The sequence below is a fragment of the Pituophis catenifer genome, unplaced genomic scaffold, assembly GCF_029215685.1.
Source record: "Pituophis catenifer annectens isolate HBS135680 unplaced genomic scaffold, rPitCat1.0.hap2 SCAF_1, whole genome shotgun sequence".
Lineage (NCBI taxonomy): Eukaryota > Metazoa > Chordata > Lepidosauria > Squamata > Colubridae > Pituophis > Pituophis catenifer.
Window position 1 is genome coordinate 282,940,644 of NW_027256881.1, and position 22,091 is coordinate 282,962,734.

At 36.7% G+C, this 22,091-nt stretch overlaps 1 protein-coding gene across 1 annotated transcript in view; it reads left to right on the top strand.

Moving 5' to 3' along the window:
• The window catches only part of LOC139307939 (cytosolic phospholipase A2 epsilon-like), a 46,928-nt gene extending 26,691 nt beyond the window's left edge, over positions 1 to 20,237 (top strand). Inside the window, exons 12-19 of the mRNA XM_070931299.1 lie at positions 95 to 317; positions 2,334 to 2,448; positions 3,711 to 3,848; positions 8,433 to 8,543; positions 15,125 to 15,316; positions 16,485 to 16,651; positions 18,512 to 18,692; positions 20,029 to 20,237. Coding sequence (XP_070787400.1) covers positions 95 to 317; positions 2,334 to 2,448; positions 3,711 to 3,848; positions 8,433 to 8,543; positions 15,125 to 15,316; positions 16,485 to 16,651; positions 18,512 to 18,692; positions 20,029 to 20,237 — 1,336 coding nt within the window. The remainder of the gene's footprint in view (positions 1 to 94; positions 318 to 2,333; positions 2,449 to 3,710; positions 3,849 to 8,432; positions 8,544 to 15,124; positions 15,317 to 16,484; positions 16,652 to 18,511; positions 18,693 to 20,028) is intronic.
• Positions 20,238 to 22,091: the final 1,854 nt, after the last annotated feature.

Below are 22,091 nucleotides of genomic sequence, written 5' to 3' on the forward strand. Positions count from 1 at the left end.
AGTGTTTAAATATTAAATATTACATCATGTTAATAATCCTTAATATAATTTAGGGAATTGTAACTCTCGTTATCAAGCTGTGTCTTTTTTGTAGGACACTTTCAAATCTGTATGAAGATCCTGATTGGTCACAGAAGGATCTTTTAGGACCGATTGCAGAAGCTCGCAAAAACATGTCCAAATGCAAGCTGGATTGCTTTACATTAGACCACTTAAAAGAATACGATGATATTCTGAAGCAGCGGAAAAAAGATGGCTACAAAACCTGCATTACTGACCTCTGGGGACTTTTCATCGACCAAGCATTAGGAAATGGGGTAATAGAAGTTTCTGATTTCTCAATTATGAAAGGGTTCTGATAGAAGTCTGAATATACATGCTGAAAGATCAAGGCAATGCAAACAACACCGTAGCCTTATCCTGACATTCAGTTTGAATGTGCAGAATACAAATCTTCTCAGCGTTCCTCAGCATTCCTAAACAAATCTTGACAGCCCCAAACAATCCACTATGAAACTGGAGTTGGCAAATGGTTTATTGCAGCTGCAAGGTAGCTCCAAGGCAACGCTAAGTTACATTAATTTAAAGTTGGCGCTGAGAGCAACTGCCTCTCAGTGTTTTTTATATGTCTGTGCAGATTCCACCCATCCCACACAGATAATGAACAGCTGAGCTATATCCAGCTGAGTGAGGCATGCAAACGGCCCATTAATTATCCCTGTGCTGGCCCGTGACGTCATCAAATACTGCCGCCTCCTCTGCTTGTCTGTGAACCTTCCTTTCGCTGCCGATCCTCTTCCCCAATGCGTCTGGTTGCCTAAACACCCTGTGCCACCATCACCAGCCCCTATGAAGAGTTTCCCCATGCTTTCAGTATCTTTGGGTCGCGTACCCATGGCCTCCTCTCCTCCTCCTCCCATATGAGTTGTCGAGCAGGAGATCGGGCTTGACAAATCTGGTATGGGATTGAAGGTACCTGGGCTGATTCCCTCCCCCCCTCAAAAGTTTAAATTCACATTATGCTGCCTCTTCTTCTGACATTTTCACATCCAATGCAAAGGTTATGAGGCGATTCTAAGTACCTTCAATGGAACTTATATAGAACATTCCTTATACTTATCATGCAATTCATAACAATGGAACAGGTGAAGATGTGACATTGGGACATTGTGAGCACATGGTGAGCCTCTATATAATTTATGTGCTCAATACATTCAGATCAAATGTCTATGGAGATTCTGTGTCATCCAGGTCATAGTTGTCCCAAAGGTGCTTTAGATAGGAGTTCCTAAACACATAGCACAACATAGGAGAATGAATGTTTTAAAGAAATATAATATTTGATTTGCTGTTGTTGGATTTGTGTTTACCTTTGTTTGGCTGATAATTATATGTGTATAATTTTTATAGTTATTTTAATATCCCAAAGATACTTTTTCAAGAAGCACCTGGACTTTCTTGTTTTTCTTCAAAGAAACATCTTTGAAGAAACACAAGAAAGTCCATTTGCCTTTTGACAAAGCACTGTTGAGACATTCAGATCAAATACCTAAATATGATGCTTCTCCCTTCCAGCTCTGTTATTCTATTATTCTGTTTTTGAAAAGGACTTCCAAATTCACAGGACAATGTAAAAATATTTTGTTGGCAACTCCCCAACTTCTTTGTATACCAAATGTAAAATTCTTATTTCAGGTACAAAGTTTGTAACCAGACTTCCCTTGGTATTTCACGTTTTTTATTTCTAAAACTCATCAAACCCTTTTAACTTTCTGCCATTTTACATCCTAAAACTTTTCTAAAACCCAGTACCATAGAAAAGGGAGCACTGTCGATATCTTATCTCAGATTATTATTAATACATAGAAAGAGAACTGGGAGGGGTACACAAATTAATGTATACTGGTGTTGGTTTTTTTCATAATGAAGTTAAGAATTTACACGAGGACCATATGAAATATTTAGGGAAACTGTTTTAAGAATGGGAGAAGCTAAATAATTTAGCTTCGATATGACTGCAAAAATGTGATTTTGGGCAGCAAAAAGTAAAAACAAAAACACAACAGAAATCACACAAACATATTTTGCAGGTTGAGCTTGTCTAACACCTTGGCCCCAATGCCCAAGAGAACATTTTTGGTCAGTTCTATTCTTTTCAAGGAACCCAGATGAAATATGAAAGGGATAGAGAAACAATGTGAGAATTTGTTCCAGAAATGAATCCAATATATGAGGAGAATGAAATTAAAATTGGGATTCTTCCCATTCTTTTTAGTTCCGATAGGATTAAATCTATGACATTTTTGTGATTTGTTGTTGATTTATTTTTGCAGAGATGTAGCAGCACACTTTCAGGGCAGAAGCATGCCCTGAATCATGGTCAGAGTCCTCTGCCCATGTATTTGGTCCTGAACACCAGGGACAAATATAGCCTTCAAGAATTTAAAGGTAACATTACCCACGTTGATTGTGACTCAACAATAATAAGGGGTCTTATTGGTCTGCCAGGAAAGGCAAATATTTATTTCATTTTAATGTGTACTACAGTGCTACTGTTATTGGTCTACAGCCCAACGAAGGAGTCTCAATGCCATGGTATATATTATTCTCTAAAATGAATGGTGAAAGTTCTACCCTATTCCCTACCTCTTCTTCCTCTTTCCCTCTTATGAGGTCTTCTGAAGAAATGAAGATGTGATGCATTGTTGTATCTTTTTTTTTTGTCCTTGGAAGGGAGTCTTTCAGCCATAACATGGTTGTACCAGTGGTTGGTTGCCCCCGGTTCGCACCAGTTCTATAGAACTGGTAGTAAAACTGGTGGGAGGCTCCGCCCACTGACCCCAACGTCATCAAAATGCTTCTGCGCATGCGCAGAAGAGTGCGCGTGCGGCCCCATTGCGAACCGGTAGTAAAGGTAAGTAGAACCCACCCCTGGGTTTTACGTACTTTCTCAGAACGTAGGATACTTTGAATATATTCTTGATTGATTATTTTTTTTCACTTCCGTTCAGCCACTGGTTCTTGGATAGAGTAAGGGAAATAATGGATATTTGGATTTTGGACAATTGCTGGTAGACCTCTGAGATGCTTGCTTAGAATATCTAAGTAATTGGGTTTGGCAATAAGGTTTTGAGGTATTGGCAATTAAGAGCAAAACTGTGGTGAACATGAAGAAGCAGCAGGAAGAAAAGATTAATTTTAATCATTGTTCTCTCTAAGCTTTCAGTTATTGCAATGATAATGAACAGTAGAACTATCTGACAGCAAAAAGAAGACTTTGGAGAGCATCTGCAAATGTAAATCCCAACAGGAGAACAGGGAACATTAATTCAAGAGCCAACATAAATACCATAGACTCTCATGTAAACTAATAGGCAGGATTGTCACCTTAGTTCTTTTGAGATTTTCAATTACTGATGACCTGATGGATTAGAGGGGAACAAAAACAGTGTGAAGATTAAAAAAAGACAGCCAAAAAAGTGATAGTGGGCACTTACTTGTAATCATTGCTTTGTCTTTTCAGTACTATTCAACATTTCATTTCTCCCTGTATATTTTGTATACTTAGTTTGATGGAAATGTGGCCAAAAAAAGCAACTAATAAGTATTAAATTTAAAAGGCTAATTGAGTTACATTGAACCATTGCAAAATCATATTTTGCAAAACCAGTGTTACATTTGAACCTGTAAATGATATGATTTTGTTGTAGAGTGGATGGAATTTACTCCTTTTGAGGTTGGATTATTAAAATATGGTGCTTACATTCGTGCTGAAGACTATGGAAGCAAATTCTTTATGGGTCGGATGATGAAGAAGATCCCAGAATCTCAAATCTGCTTCATGAAAGGTGCATTCAAGATCTTTACCTGATTTTTTTTTAAAAGTACAACCTTCTGAAAAATAGTTTTCCCAAGGCAGTTTGCAACTTTCTAAAATAATGTTTTGACTAATTAAAAATTATTAGTGTTGCTAAACGACTCATACACGTTCCATGAAACAATGCCATTTCTTTTCAGAAATTCTGGTTCCACTTGTCTGAAAGCTGCCAAAAATAAGGTTGAAAACAAAAATCAACAAGGTTGATTGTTTTAGATTGTAATCTAAAGCAACGGGAGGGGCATATGCCACCCTAGACAGCATAGGATATTTCAAAGAAACCACAGGAGAAAAATGTGGAACAGGGATGGGCACATTTTGAGGAGGCACAGAAAAGCAAAAATCTATTTTGCTCGCTCATTCATTTATTCATTCATTCATTCATTCAGTTTCGATTGTTGCCAGTCAATGATTCTTGATGACTTACAATTACTACAAACACTGTCTTGTTGATCCCAGAAAACACACTAGTTAGTATCCCATGTCCATATCCAGTAATGGGACTGGACAGATGGAACACAGAAGGAAAGCAAAGTCAGAAGGGAGCCACAAGCAAGAGAAGGTTGAGGAACACTGCTCCAAAGCATTTTCAGTTTCTTCCAATGTAGTACCATAAATTCGACAAGTTGGCACTGTCGCCTGTGATTGTGAATTGTAACAGATCATACTCAATAGTACAATAGCATCCTACTTAAGGCAATTCTGTATGGGTGAGTTCCTTTTGTTCTTTTAATATGCTTTTAAGGAGAAAACATGACTGAACAGAAAATACTTTCTTTTTCCTTGAGTCTGCCAATTTCAACAATGATAAAAATAAGTAAAGACTGCCTCCTTGTGGCAGTCAGGCTAGAATCTAAATTATTTTTCAGAGTTTAAGACACACTTTTTTCCCTCCTAAAAGAGGCTGAAAATTTGGGTGTGTCTTATACTCCGAATGTAGCTTTTTTGAAGTTTTTTTTTTAGCCCTAACAAGGCGCTAGTGAGTGAAGCGATCTCCATGGTTTGCTTGCTTTTCTCATTGCTTCTCTCTCCAAAGATCAGTTGTGCTTTAGAAGCTGTTTTTTTATCCCCAAGCAGGGGATAAGAAACAGTAAACTAATGTGCTGAAGCTGACCAGACTAAGGATGCTAGCCAGATAGGCAAAAAATCTGGTAGGCAGATTTTTTCCCCCTATTTTCCTCCCCAAAAACTAAGCTGCATCTTATACTCTGAAAAATACAGTAGTTAACAGGGCTGATTCACATAGTTCACGAACTATATGCACCACCTCAAATATAAACCACTGATTATTACTAGGGAAGGAGCACCTCATATTATCCTCTGCTTTTACTCAGCCCATTATTATTTTTTTCATTTGTGGCAGTTTATGCAGTGTTCTCCTGTCCACATTGCTTCACTTTAGCACCTCCACTCCAGTTGGCTATAGTACTCTGGATAGCACCTCTTCTCTGGACTTTCCTTCAGGGCCATTTTTTTTTTTTTTTTTTTTACAAATTCAGCAGCGAATAGTAAAAGCTGGACTTTCTTTCCTGTCCTCTTCCTCCTGCCAGGTTCACTGATGCATCTGTGAAAGTGCACTTTTTAAAATTCACCTCTGTTTCAGGGTGAAATTGACAAGAATCCTGCTGCTTTCCCATTCTAGCCTAAGTGGTAGGGGAAATGGTAAAACTGATTTTTTTTTTCTTTCCCCTCCCCTCCCTTTATTAGTTCAGAGGAAATAAGGAAGCAGAAGAATCCTCTAATCAGGAATACTGGTAAATATGCTCTGGACTGTGACCAAAATGAAGGAGGAGGTTTGAAAATAGAAAGGAATTTCTTAAGCCAGCTTTATTTCTGGCTGGTCTGGGAAGAATGCAAAGAAGACCAATAAACATGAATAGGAAACTGGCGTTTAAAACATATGAAGAACTGCTGCAGAACTTAAGTATGTCTAGTTTAATGAAAAGAAAAACTAGGAGTGACAGGATAGCAGTGTTCCAATATCTAAAGAGCTGCCACAAAGAAGAGGGGGTCAAGCTATTCTCCAAAAGCACCTGAAGGCAGAACAAGAAGCAAAGAATTAAAATGAATAAAAGAGAAAACCAAACTAGACCTAAGGAGAAAATTCCTGATAGAACAATTAACCAGTGGGATGGCTTGCATCCAGAAGTTGTGTGTGCTCCAACACTGGAGGTTTGCCTAAAATGGTATAGGGCATGAATGTCAAAGTTGATTGTGTCACATGATGTCACGTGATATATTGCGATGTTTTTTTTTATCTTTGCGGAGCTGGGGTGGGTGTGGCCTGCACGTGATGCATCTGGCCCATGGGCCACCAGTTTGACACCTTTAAATAGGGTCTCCTTCTTGAGCAGGGAGTTGGACCAGAAGACCTCCAAGGTCCCTCCAATTCTGTTATTCTGTTATGCCAGGGAGGCAAACAGCTGAAGGCTGCATTGTGGAAAAGCTTACTCCAATTATACTTTCAGTTAGAGACCATTTTATTCAGCGTGAAAATAACCAAAAGAACATTATTACAGTGGTATAAACCTAAACTTTATAAAAATGTACTGCTTAAAACTCACCCAATTATTTCTCTTTTATAGCTTTTATCAAAGCGTATATTTCCCCTATTCATGAGTATCAATTTCTTACATTATCTAGAATTAAATTCTTCTGATCAGATAGGAAAAACACTGGCAGTGTGTAGGGGGATGTTGTTCCTCTGCCATTAACAAATCTCTTCCTTAAAAATAATGTATCTTTTTTGAAAGCCTGTTTACCAGTGGTGAAATTCAAATTTTTTTACTACCTGTTCTGTGGGTGTGGCTTGGTGGGTGTGGCAGTGGAAGGATACTGCAAAATCTCCATTCCCATCCCACGCCAGGGGAAGGATACTGCAAAATCCCCATTCCCTCCCTACTCCTGGGGGAAGCATATTGCAAAATCTCCACTCCCACCCCACTCTGGGGCCAGCCAGAGGTGGCATTTGCTGGTTCTCCAAACTACTCAAAATTTCCGCTACCAGTTCTCCAGAACCTGTGAGAACCTGCTGGATTTCAACCCTGCTGTGTACCAAGGGACAGAGCCAGGGTTACTCAACAGGGTTACCTGTTGAGCAGGTGGCTGGTAATGAATAGCCCTGGGAAAGAGGCAGAAATTGACAGAAATGGAAAAGTTTGGAAACTACTGTTTTTTCCTAATGCCTGTATATAGACTTGTACATAGTAAAAGAAACAAGTCCCATTATCTCTACTTCTGTGAAGCAGTTGTTCTCCTTTAAAGACACACCCACACCGAGCTATGAAAGAATCCAGGGCCATGCTGTGAAAGCATCTAGAAAACTGTCTAGTTCAGAGCTCTTCTGTTTTTTTAACTTTCTCCTTAAAATTTTTGATTTTGCTGAAGATTTAAAAATTGACCTCAAGAACCAACAATACTGAAGATTCATGCAAAGGAACGTATTTCTTCTGTTGCTCTGATTATTAATATGGAGTATGCTGCTCTGGGTAGTTCAACAGTGTTTAGCATGATCAATACTTTTATTACTATACAAGCTGTTGTGTACTTTGAGTTTAGAGATTCAGGTTGATGCAATGCTTAAGACACCAGGCTAGAATCCATAAGACTGTGAGTTCTAGTCATGATTTAGGCATAAAGCCAACCGGGTAATCTGGAGTCAGCCATTCTCTCTCTCATCCCTAGGAAAGAGGCAATGGCAAACCATCACTCGCTCTTGCCAAGTAAACTGCAGGGACTTCTCCAAAGGATTTGCCAGGAGCCAGTAGTGACTTGAAGGCACAACATTTAGAGTTAATTACTGAAATGAACTGAATCAATGACCAGGCTGTTCTTGAAAAGTACCAAGTGAAAAAGGCTGAGACATTTTTATTGGCTTCCAAATCTCTTGATAATATGTTTTGATTCCTTTTAAATCAAAATAACATATTACTAATGTCCAATGAAGGTTACATTCTATTTTATAGAAGCTTATGCTTTAATTGATATGAATATCTTTGAGATGCCACAACCTCCGATTTTGGCTTCTTTTCTGCTTTGTACAAGTACTAACTTAGCTCCAATTTTTCAAAGAAATATGCAGTGAACTGGTGCTAGGACCTTTCCTCCACAAAGTCTATGTTTTATTGCTGAACAATTTCCCATCCAATTTTTTAAAATGTACGTTTTTACGTTTTAAATAATTTATTTGTGCACCACCCAGAATCTTTCTGTGAGGAAAATGGGCAGTTTCTAGATTTGATAAATAAATAAAAGTAAATAAAACTTCTTATTTGGCAATCCAAATTGTTTTAAACTGCTGAAGTTTAAATTGTTAAAAATCATTCAAAATGGACTCTCTGGGGAACCAGCCTTGGCAAAGTTCATGTGGATGTTTAGGGATCAGCATTTCTGAGAAGGAAGCTAGCTCTGAACCCTTAGAGAGTGAGACATCTTCCTGAGAGCCATAGGACTGCAGTCTTAACATCCAATTAGAACTGTTTGGAAAACAGACTTTTTGATATATACAATTCAGAATGAAACCTGAATATCTTACTAACTCTTGATCTTTTTTTAGGTTTGTGGAGTAATGTGTTTTCCTATAACCTCTTGGATGCATGGCGTGAAATTGACAGTTCAGAAGATAGTTTTTTGTATAGCTATACCCAGGACAAAATAAAGCAAATAGGTTTGTAAAATACAAGTTGCTTTAAAGTTGATTATGGATCTTAATTATGTAGTTTATATAATACTTCTCTAGAGTATCAGTTCTAATGATAAAACCCTGGATGTAAATTTCCATTAAGTGAATAATTCAAAACAGCTATATTATTGCAAAAAGTTAATTCTGAAATGTAATGGAAAAGAGCAATTAACCTACTGCAGCAAATTACATATTTATTTATTTATTTATCAACAAGTACAAGGAAACAAGTAACAGTATAGACATAGACATAGACATGGACACATGAAAAAATTGGCACAAATAAAAGGATATAAATAGGCAAAACATAGCCATAAACACATAGAATGATTACATATAAACAGGGACAGTAGGACAGGGATGGTAGGCACACTGGTACTCTTATGCATGCCCCCTTAGGGATCTCCTAAGAAACATGAAAGGTCCATGGTAGACAGTTTAAGGTATGGGGATTAGGGAGAGTAACAACAGGATCAGGTAGAGTGTTCCAGACATTTACTACTCTATTGCAGAAGTCATATTTCCTACAATCAAGATTAGAGCAAATTACATTGAATTTGAATCTATTGATAGCCCTTGTGTTATTATGGTTGAAATTAAAGTACTCATTTACAGGTAGGACTTTTTGGTAAATAATCTTATGAACTAAGCATAGGTTGGAATGTAGACGGCGTAGTTTGAGGCTATCCAGACCTAAAATTTCAAGCCTGGTGGTATAGGGAATTTTATTTTGAGCAAAAGATTTGAGTACTCTTCTAGTAAAATATCTCTGGACCCTCTCTAATGTATTGATGTCTGAAATACAGTGAGGGTTCCAGGCAGGTGAACAATATTCAAGTATAGGTCTGGCAAAGGTTTTATATGCCCTAGTTAGAAGTATAGCATTACCAGAGAGAAAACTTCGTAAAATAAGATTGACAACTCTTAATGCCTTTTTTGCAATGATGTTACAGTGAGCTCTGGGACTTAGATATTTTGAAGTGAGTACTCCTAGGTCATTGACAGAGTGTGGGTCAACTTTTAGATCGTTTCCAGCCAGCAAATATTTGATGTTCTTATTTCTATTGCCAATGTGCAGCACGGAGCATTTGTTAGCAGAAATTTGAAGTTGCCAATTGTTTGACCATTCAGATACACAGTTTAAGTCATTTTGAAGGGTAGTAAGAGTTGTCTGTGGTGTTGAATAGTTTGACATCATCAGCAAAGAGGACACGGCTATGTTTTCACAACTTTGCTATGTTTTCTTTTATTGAATTTCAGATGTTTAACAGTTTAGGTTTATAACTACAGTAATCTTTCTCAAAAAATGGTGTAGGATGTTGATAGATAAGGGCATACTTCAGTAGATAGATCTCATTCGTATTTCAGAATGTCACTGAATAATGAAAAAGACAATAGCTGTACTCTAAAGAGCAATGTTTCCCAACCTTGGTAACTTTAAGCTGTGTGGAGTTCTCTCCCAGAATTTCCTAGTTACCATGCTGGCAGGGAAATTCTGGGAGTTGAAGTAAACACACTTTAAAGTTGTCGAGATTGAGAAACACTGCTATAGAATAACAACAAAAAATAATGATCAGCATAACAGTACACTTTTTTTAAAAAAAGTACTTTTTTAAAAAAAGTAGTAGAGTAATAATACACGGGCAAACAATAGATACAAACTCAAACCGCTCCAAACTCGATTGCAGAAAATACGACTTCAGCAACAGAGTGGTCAATGCCTGGAACTCACTACTTGACTCTATTGTTACATCCTCAAACCCCCAAAGCTTTAACCTTAAAATGTCTACCGTGGACCTCATTCCATTTCTAAGAGGTCTGTTAGAGGGCGTGCATAAGTGCACCAGCGCGCCTACTTTTCCTGTCCTACTGTTCCCATTTATTCTTACTAATTTATTATACTTATACCTGTTTATATTATATGTTTATATGTTATGTTCATACTTATACTTATTTTCTCATACATGCTTGACAAATAAAATAAATTAAAATAAATAAATAAATAAATAAATAAATAAATAAATGAATGAATGAACTCTGGAAGTACAGAACTGAGTTCACAAATGCATACTTAAAGCAGTATACATTTATTTCCTCAGTGCTTCTCAGAAGTGAAGCAGGGTATCAGTCACCATCCTTCCATAAATCATGTTGAGCAGGTACTGCAGTGTATGTATTCATGTACCAAATGATAGATAGATAATATTTATTTCATTCAGTGGCCAGATTAAACAAAACATACAGAATATTTTGTAAAGCAAAGAAAAAACAATTATACAAACTATCCACATAGCCCTGAGAAATTGAAAAAGAGAAATCCGAAAGGTGCTTTTTTCAAGAGGCAACTGGACTTTCTTGTTTTTCTTTGAAGACATTTTGCTTCTCATCCAAGTTTCTTGAGCTGAAGAAGCTTCTTGGATGAGAAGCGAAACATCTTCAAAGAAAAACAAGAAAATCCGGTTGCCTCTTTAAAAAGCACCTTTGGGATGACCATGACTTGGATGACTGAGAATCTCCATAGACATTTAGCTATGCATGTTGGAAAAGGTGAAATATTTAAAAAGGTGAATATCTCTCAAATTATTAAAGTTAAAGTAATAAGTATTTCAATACTATATAGCTGAGAATATAATAATGAGGTACAAAGGAATCAGTCATGTGCGATAATAAGTTTGTGCATATTCACAGCAGTTATATAGAACTTTGTTACATTATGGTTGATAGCACTTGTCTAATAAGAGGAAATTGACAAGGAATTCTTCAGGATAGTTTCATGCATGTAGCAAGGCAGGGAAGATAAGTCTTCTTTGGATATGATTGTAGAAGGAGCAATGAAGAATAGATTCAATTATTCATCATCCGAATGATAGGTTCAGTTAATATGAGGAGTTTATTGAATTACCCATATAAAAGTATTGAAGGTAAACTATTATATCTGACTCTGAAGAAGAATCTTTGCTAGGTTGGAGAGATGAGTGAGTTGATGTAGCTGGCTGATTTTCATGTAATATGGTTAATTCAAATTTGGAGATAATTTGGGGTGAGTCCTCTTTCAATGTCAAAGTCTTCCTTTAATGTCTCTTCCAGTTTGAGTGAAATCAAAAGAATATAGGGAAACAAGGGAGATGCCATACGATGAAAGTTGTTTATATATTGCTTGATTCCATGAGGTCTCAAATTCATCTGAGAGAAGAGATGATGATGATGATGATGATGATGATGATGATGATGATGATGATGATGATTTGAGTTTGTATACCGCCCTACTCCCGAAGGACTCAAGGCGGTGAACAGCCAAATAAAATACATATAATACAAATGTTAAAAAACCATTAAAATACAATTAAATAATTGGCCCAGAAAACAAAAATTAAAACAACCCAAATTCATAAGATAAATTTAAAATTTAAAAATTTTAAAAATTAAAAAAATAATTAAAAAAAAACTTAAAAAAAAAAGAATGGATTTAAGCTAACAACTAAATATTAACAAACATGCTGTAACCTCCATCTTCATCTGCCCAAATTCTAATCTCAAATTTGCATTAGATAGGCATCTTGGAACTTGGAACACTGTTCTTATAAGCTTGGTTTGGATAGTTTCCATCTGGGTATTGTTTAGAAATGGGCCTAGCTGGGAGTCACGGAACAACTGAGCCAGTGATTTTGCTGTGAATAATTTGAGAAGTTTAAGGGATACATTTTTCACCTCTTGCACAGAAGAATCTTAAGACAGCTGAAGAGGTTTTTTTTTTTTTTGAGTCTGTGCATCTGCTTGTTGATGTGCGAGTTCTTTTATTCATTAAAAATGAAACTCAGTCAACTGGACATTTAAAAACGTGTCACAAATACCATTGACTGGTGCTAATAGTTGATACGGATTGCTGCCAGTGTCCTAGGTATCAACCAAGTACCTTCTTAAAATATATGATATTCCAAGTAGTGCCGTTTTTTGCAGTACCGCTGGTGTTATTGCAGGAAGCTGCAATTTCTTGAAGTGTTTTGTGAAATTCTTGGACATGGTACCAAGTGCCCAGATGACAATGGGTATCACTGTGACATGTTTCATCCATAGCCATGTAGTTTCTATGGCCAGGTCACGATATTTCATGATTTTTTCCAGTTCTTTTTCTTCAACTCTGGCATCTCCTGGTACCGCGATATCAATAAATTGTACGTTTCGGTTTTCAACAACTGTGATATCTGGCGTGTTGTGTTCCAAGTGACGATCCATCTGTATTCGAAAGTCCCACAAGATCTTCACCTTCTCATTTTCTATAACATTTTCCCACTTTATGTTCCCATGACTTTTTGGATACAGGAAAGTTGTATTTTTTACATAATGACCAGTGGATTAATTTAGCAACTCGGTCGTGTCTAGCTTTGTAATCAGTTTGTGCGATTTTGCTGCATTCACATATTAAATGTGAAACAGTTTCGACTTTGTTGTTGCAAAGTCAGAAATTTGGATTGTTGATGGATTTTTGTATCTTTGGTTTCATGGCATTAGTTTGTAGTGCTTGTTCTTGAGCAGCCAGTATTAAACCTTCCGTTTCTTTCTTGATGGTTCCCATCTTAAGCCAAGCCCATGTAATGTTGTCATCACATTTCCTTCAATGTTTTTCAAGTGCTGTCCATGCAAAACTTTGTTTTTGCATCTATTTAATCTGTCATCCAGCTGTTTTTCCTTATATTCGGACTTTGTTTCTGTTGTTCTCCGTTTTCACAGCCTGCAGCAATTTTTCTGTACTTTGGTTCATAAAATCATTCAAACTTTGTTTTTCTTCTTCTACAGTTTGATGGATTTGCAATAGTCCTCTGCCCTCTATTTTTCTTGGCAGGTACAACCTGTCGATGTCACTACGTGGATGTAAAGCGTGGTACATATTGAAAAGTTTGCGTATTTTCCGGTCCAGGTTTTCCAGTTCAGCCAAAGTCCAGGTGATGATTCCAGCTGAGTAGCGTATCACTGGAACTGCCCATGTATTAATGCCTCTAATTTCCAGAATTCAGTTTTGATTTTAATATTTTGCAGACCCTCCTGATGTATTCCTTTTGCATTGACTCTTTGACTTTTCCATTCAAGATGTTATCTGCTTCCAATATGCCTAGATATTTGTAACCATCATCCTTTGCTAATGCTTTTACTATGTTTCCATTTCCCAGTTCTATTCCTTCTATTTTTTTCTTATTCTTATTCTTATTATTTTGGTCTTCTGGAAGTTCAGAACAAGGTGATTGTCACTATAGTAGCACACAAGACTTTTGAATGTGCACCAAGAACCAATGTGGGACCTTGAAATAATGGCTATATCATCTCTCAATAAAGCAGAAGTAGAACATGCATTTCTGTTATTGGGAGTTAATGATCTGAGAGTTGTTTTGCTAATGAGTTGACCGATAAGTAAAACAGAAGGAAAGAGCTAAAATGCCTCTACTGTGCACAGAGATGAAGTCTGAAATTAGACACTTGTGGATTGAACCTTACTTTGATTCACAAGAATTCCATCTTGATAGAATTCATGGACTAGGGACAATAGCAACAGTCAATCTCCAATCCTCTTAGTTTTTCCCATAGAAAGCGTCTTGAGCTTGAGTCCAATGCTTACTGGAAGACAGCAAAAGCCATGTACAGAGAAACTCAAGATAGTCTCAATCAGTATAATCAATATACAAGGATGAGCTTTAATGTCAAATAGCTCTGTATCATATCTGATTACACCCATCATCCACAGCTGTGTGGATAGCTGCATGTATCAGTCCCGATGTGCCGGGGCTGCCATTCCGGCGGGATTGGGGTGACCGCTTACTAACCAGCCTGGCCGACTGGAAGCTGCAGCTGCCATCATGTTCGCTGCAGCCTTTGCCTCTGTCATGGCCGCTGCCATTTTCACCACGGCCTCTGAAGCCCCCCTGCAGTCTTCACCACTGCTCTGGGTCCTCCATTTTCACTGCGGCCTCCGATGCTGTCGCCGCCGCACAACTGAGAGGTGGGCCCAGAAACAGCTGATGTTCAGGGCCTCCACCTGAAGGGAACCAGTCCTCAGTGTGGATGACAAGCTGAGTGGAACAAGCCTTGGATTGTAATGTTCTCTAGCTGGAGGTGTGAGCGGAACTCGGCCTCTGGGTGGAGCTGTGGGGTGGAGTCACGGGATGGAAGTGGGACACTTTAAATGATGGTGGGGAGCACTGCACAATAGTGCTGACAATACTTCACTTTTCATGGGTGATTGTTGGATTGTGACGGAGCGCAAGTTAAAGAACTCTCTACACCAAAGACATTAGTTGTTTGGAATCTTATTTCAATGCGCCATTCCAGAACTTGACAGCATGTGCATGAATGTGCAGGAGCTTTACTCCACATATAGTCAGAGACTAGCTTACCTATTATATTAATTCTATATTAATGAGCATATGAAAAGAATAGCTGTGTTGCATTTATTTATATGGCTTTTGGTATACTCTGAAGTGATAATCAATGACAAAAATCTTGCAATATACATTAGTCTATCTTTTACTCTTAGTGTCTGCTGCACTAAATTAACCTATGTATCTTCTGTTCTTCAGAAGAAAAACCACCTCTGCCACCAGTAGCAGAAGCAGTGAATACTTACCTGGTCATGCCTACACATAAGACTATGAAGTTACTTCGCAAAGTCATAACAGAGCGTGTATCAACATCAGAGGTCTACAATTTCTTAAATGGATTCCAATTAAACAATGGATATCTAGAGAATAAAAATTTTTATATATGGAAAGGTACATGGTCAATGCTACGAAAATTTGTATCAGTTTGTTCATTAAGATGATGACCTGATTTTAAAAACTGCAAGCGTTAATGCTAAAAAATAGTTAGTAAAATGTCTAAAATTGGACATATCTCTCCCTTGAAAATAGCAATTGTCAAATGAACTATGATGGCTGGATTCCCCAAACCAAACAAAATACTGTATATTAACAGCTTTGCACACTAAGATGTGAACTTAGCCACTAAAATGTAGCACTCAAAGTCCAAAATAGCAAAGAGTCTCATGAGTTCACAGCTACATTATTAGAATGTGATTTGGATAATTCTAATTCCACAATATTTTAAATGAGCAATAAAACAATATTGCTAAGGGTATTTACAAGAACTGAAGAATAAGTGTTGCTATATCACATATCGTTGGGTAAGATTTTAAAGAAATTTTAACTGTAGTTTGAGACTAATTTAATGAAATATTCTTTTTCACATATACTGGATACCACAGGGAATTAACTTTATTATGTTGAAAGTATAATGTGGGTGATATTGATTTGTCTGCTTTTGCCCATTTTTGTTTAATTTCCACATATTTATTAATATACTATTACAAAGATCAATATGGTTTAAATCTGAATTCCTGAGATGTATTCACTTTATGTGCTGACAATCTCTCAATATTATGGAAATACTGGTCAATATCATTCCATGTAGTCAAGGTTTAATGATCAGTGCAAAAATTAGACTGAATGAAGCATGTGTTTTGTTGTTCTCTTTATTTTCTGTTTTTAGTTCCCCTCTCCCCCCTTTTTTCTTACCTTCTTTTTCTTTCTCTTATTTATTAAAGCAAATATATTGGCAGTGAATCAATTGCTTCCTTATTTCAAACTGATTAGGGTTAGATGCTCCTTGGTTGCTACTTCATTCTTATTTCACATTGGCAATTTTCAGTGCAACAGTGCTTCGAAAAGAACATTTAGTTATAGAGAGAAGATTTCTCTTACATCAGCTATAAACAGATAACAAGCTGTTTCAAGTAACATTCCATACTTAACAAGTTATAGTTTTATGAATGTGGAAATGTGATGTGCCACATGTCCTAAAGAAAATTAGAAGTTGAATCAAAGCAAAAAGCAAACTACTTTTTGAAGCTATGAGCTGCTAATAAAAAAGTTTGCCTTTCAGATACTGTACTGGACACTTTTCCTAACCAGTTGATGACTCCATTGGAATATCTGAATCTTGTAGATACAGTTGCCTTTATAGACACCAGTTATGCACCACTGATGAGACCAGAGAGAAAAGTGGATGTCATTATACATTTGAATTATTCTTCAGGCTCACAAACAGCAGTGAGATGATTTACAATTAAGTGTTGTTTTTGTGTCATTAGTTTGTGTTTTACACTTACAGAATTCTACAGAAAAGAATAGAGTAGGGTCTGCTCGGGTGGGGGGTTGGATTAGATGGCCTACATCTAGGGTTGGAGATTCCTTCCAACTCTGTTAATATGTTAATCTGAATTCTGAGAGGTCGCGTGCATGTCCATATACAGTATGTGCTTTTGCTTTGTCTGAGAATGCTAGCATTAAATGAGCTTAAAAGGATTGTCCCATTCCCCCTGGCGATAAACATACATGATTGCATTTTCACTCATATTAAACACTGTTATTGTAGTACTGGCAGCAAGAAAACCTTCTTTATAGGTCTTGGAGATTATTTGTGGAGATCACAAAACTGGGTAGAAAAGGATTTTCTCTTACTTCCATATCAATGTCTTCTCTACCCAATTTGTCTGGCCAAACAATTGGTCAGTTACCAATTACCATTTTGGTAAACTGGTTAACAGTCCAGAGCTAAAAATTAGCAAGGACATTCACTGTTGAAGTCAATAGCTTAGATGCTAATCCTAGTGTGTAGTGCAAGTTCCAAATATACAGGTTTTTATTGATGGTCATCTTTAAGTGAGCGAAACACAATCCAGTGAAAATACCAAAGTCTCTTAAGAAGCTGTTATGCTTGAAGCACACAAAGCTAAGTTATGGAGCACAGAAAGTTGGGAAATCATAGGAAGTTGTTCCAGTGCCACCCTATACTTAAGTAAATCTTAAATGCAAGAAATCCTGAGACTCCATCTACGCACAGCCAGTACTGATCAGTTCTGATTACAAGATTCAGGTTATTCAGGAACAATAGTCTACTTCTGGGTAAATATCCAGCCTAAATATCCCAAGCAAATAAACATTCTTCCATTTTTGTCTAAAGAGGCCAATGAAGTTCTCTTGTGCATTACTTAGGTGATGTATGAAAAGCAATTTGAACATTGTAACAACCAAATTCAGAATCCAGTCTAAATCAAGACACAGATTATTTTCACAGAAGATCCTCACAGGCTTTAATGGTATGTAGGAATAATATAGACAAGACACAGACACAGACATGATTCTGTTAATTACAATAACAGAATTAGCTTACAGTAAAGTAGAATTAGCTCATCTGGTCTTATTTTTTGTCTGATCTACCTCGTAAAGCTAACATCAATCTTGCAAGTCTGAAAATACTTCTTTTCCCCATTCCCTTTCCTGCCCTAAAACTAGGAGGATCTCTTTTGAGCCACTTGCTCTGCCCACATTCCTGCTGTAGGCTAAGCTGACTTTTATGCGACTGTTCCCTCAGTTGTGTCTTGTTACCATATCTCCCAAGGCTATTCCTATATACCATTATACAGGCTCAGTGGAACCATGTTCATTTACACAGACACATTCTTTGTGCACAGATAAGTTGAATTGTGTGCCAAGAGAGATTATCCTTAACTAATAGATCCTTATAAAGTCTTCTGGCAGGTATAAGAAATCAGGAACCAGGGTTGTTCAAATGAATACAGGATTATTCCATGCTATCTCTAAACAAGAATCCGTACTGTTAACGGTCAAGCCAAATTGGTGGTAGATAAGAGTCAATGGAATTTAAGGATGGATGGACCTAGATCTCTTGTGGGCACAAAGGGACTCCACACTGATGATGCACTTGATCCCTCCCTTGGCCTCAAACTAGTCATCTCCTACACCTTCTCTTGATTTCCTAGGTAGAAATGAATTGGAGTAAAAGATCAAGAAATAAGATGAATCAATCAAGAAAGAAATATGATAATCATTACCACAACTTATTATTCTTATTATTGCTATTATTTCCTTTGTCCTGTCATAATCTAGCCTTTAGATGAAGCCTCCAGATACTTTACAAAGCAAGGGATTCCATTCCCCAAAATAGATCTGAGTAGAGAAAAGAATCTGAAGGAGTGTTATGTTTTTGAAGATACTACAGATTCCAAAGCACCTATTGTGGTTTTTTTCCCACTAATAAATGATACCTTCAAGAAATACAAAGCACCAGGTAAGTTGCTTGTTTCCTTAACAGACCTAACCATTTTTCCCACAGGTGAATATTCACATTTGGTGAACTAAACCCTCTACTACACTTGTGCTATTATAAATCAGTAAATTTGGAAGTTTACACAAGCCTATCATCATTACTTATAATCCTCCTACTAAGTTACCCTTCATTTTCTAACTTTAGATAACTCTTTATTTAAAAAATATCTTGCTAGTTGTCCCAAAGGTGATTTTCAAATGGCTACTGGACTTTGGTTTATCCCTGATGATGTTTTGCTACTCATCCAAGAAGCTTCTTGTCAGTTGTACAACCTTGGAGTAGTCAAGAAGATATTAAAGATATCTTTAAACTCTTTCAGTTATATTAAGTTAGTGGTGTATAGTCTGGAGTCCCAGGGACATATATGGACTTACAATTCTGGGTTTGGTCCAAAGGAACCTTGGGAAATTTGTCCCCAAATTGTACTGCTTAATATGACAGTGGAGCGAAATTGTTAAATTAAATTAAATTAAATTAAATTAAATTAAATTAAATTAAATTAAATTAAATTAAATTATTACATAATTTTTGTCCAATAGATATTCTCCTGGCTTTTTCTACTTCTTGAATGCAATCCCTAGCATAACATTCAAAGGCTGCCACCCCATCACCCTTCAATATTAAGTTTCTTATGTTAAATAGATCTGATATTATGGGCATTATCATGCCTTTGAAATGCATGCCTTTCCTTCCTCTCCAACATTCATTATGACTTGTTCTGGTCTTCAGCCTTTGCATCATTATGGTGCTACTCCATCCCACGACAAACAGGAAGTTAGGAAGAATGGAAGTTCCTGTTTGTTTGTGGGATGGAATAGCACCCTAATAATGCAAAAGCTGAACTTAGGGAAATATATGCTTTGCAGTTTGACAGCTGAATGGCAGCAGAGGCCTCAGCACTCCTGCCATTCTACTATAATGGATGGATAGTGGAGCCAAAGTTATTCTATTCCAGTGGGTGCAATTTGTGGCGCTTGAGATATTTCCAAACTCAACTCAGCTACAACTTCTATTTGGAATTGATGAATGTGTATATTTTGTGATTTGGTTTTTTTACTACGCAAGTATGGCTAATGTTGAAATACTGTATGGTGGAAGCTGTAATTCAGAAAGTCACAGGTTCCTCATCCCTGATATAATCCAGAAGCAGAAGGTTTAGATCAGATCAACTCTTGTGGTCGACAACCATAACAGACTTGCTTCTGTAATAGGGATAGCAGCACTAATAAAAAGATACTGACTTTGTTTTGCAGATTTTGAGCAAATAATACATTTAATGGTAAATTGTGTTTTGCAGGTATGAAACGTGCTCCCACTGAACTGAAGCAAGGTGAAGTTGATGTAACTAGTCCTCTTTCTCCATATGGAATACTAAACTTTCAATACTCTGAGGAAAATTTTGATAAGTTAATAGAGCTAACTAGTTACAACATTCAGAATAACAAAAACTCAATCCTTCAAGCTTTACAAAGAGCAATAGAGAGAAAAAAGCCTCAGACGAAATAGACATCTTTTCAAATATGAGTGGAAGACTGCTGAACCAGCTGTTGCAATTTCCTTGGTCTAATTTATCATTAATGGCTATGTCAGTTTACTATACATTAAGATCATAATATATTTTGGTTATGGCATTATATTAGTAGATCTTGGGAGCATTTAATCTGTATAGTAGCATCTGAATTTTAGAAAGTTTTCCCAGGAATATTCATTGAACAGTCATTTCTTTAAGACATCAAACAAAATGTGCCTTGAGTGATATGAATCACAATTGTAATATTTGTTTCCTTCATGTGTATGTTAGACCCTTATTATTCTTGATACTATTATTTGGATTGTTATTGCTGTGACTATAGGTTATTATATCTCTAATTTATTATGTAATAAATATAATAAGCATATTATGTATTTCTAGTAGCCAATATTCTTTGACCAGTTTACAAATATTTTTTAAAAATCTATGAAAGATAAAAACAATATGATAGCATTATTCTTTTTCCTTTGTTCTCAATAAATAAACTAAGCAGAAAAAAAGTTGCAACTGGAAGCTATAATTTAAGAGGGAACTGTGCCCTTGGGCTTCCAAAGAGGTTGGCATTATCTAAGCAACATGAGCAGAAGAGGTTGGGGGATTAATATACCCCAATATTATATCAGTGTAAAATAAGCTTTAAAACTTGCATGGCAAGAGGAGCAAGAACTGCCAGTTCTTGACAGAGAAGAAGAAAAGCGACTTCATTTAATCTGAAATATTGGGATGGATAATTAAGGTATTGTGAAAGAAGAAAAGATTCGGGGGTAGGAAAACATCATTCTGGAAATGTCAAATGAATTTAAATTGTGAGAATTAGATAAAAGATACAAGGGAAAATCCCATAGTGGGGTGGGACTGATTTGGGGCTAACTGGGTGTTTTGGTCTGTTCTGAAAAATAGTTTTTGTTAACATTGTCCTTTAATGATATTATATTACCTCCAAACTCAGTTTGATCAAGTGTGCTAGATCATAAACACATTTCCAAGGAAAACAGAATTTTCAATATTTGTTTGGGGGTGGGGGGGGAAGGGCAACGATAGGGAGAAGCCACATCAGGTGTGATAATTAAATTGTTAGGTTTTCAAGAAGAAAAGTCGCCGTTTCGTTTTTTTTTTCTTCCTTTCGAAATACCACCCACTGCTTTTTTTGACTGAAAATAGGGTGGATAATTTTGAGATCTTATGTTTGTACAGCTCAAGTAATTTCACACGAAATTGCCTTAATAGGCAGGATAAAATTGAAATATATCATGTGCTATTACTTTAGTATATTTATTAATTCCTACTATGGTCTATAAAGGTTGAGGGAGCTCCAATTACTGTGACTAAACACACATTTTCATTTTTAAAAAGTTTTAGTTTGTAAAGTACTTCCGGTTAAAATGGGAAACACTGTAAGCAGTAATTAATTTACGTGTTTTGAATCTTGTCTAGTATCTCAAACCTCTCCCTTCAATAAATTGTTTTCACGTGGGTGCAGTCATGTCAATCTTTCACAATTTAGTCCAGTGTCGCAATATGAAGTGGAGAATTATATATGACACCAAAGATGACGGGAAGGAAATATAAATCATTGTTTGTGAGTGCAAAGATGGTAATCCTGTTTAAAAAACTGTCTTATCAAATCCAATACCTTGCTTTGCCCAACGGTCAGTCAAAGCTTCTAGGAATCATATGTAGAGGGCTGGAGGAAAATTGTCCACTTCTACTATTATTTCTTAGTATCTGTTATTCATAGTCATATTACTGCTACCAATGAAGGAGAATATTTGTAGCTCAGAGTTGAAATGAGGGGTCCTTGGTTCTCTCTGAGCTTGTTTGTTTTCTTG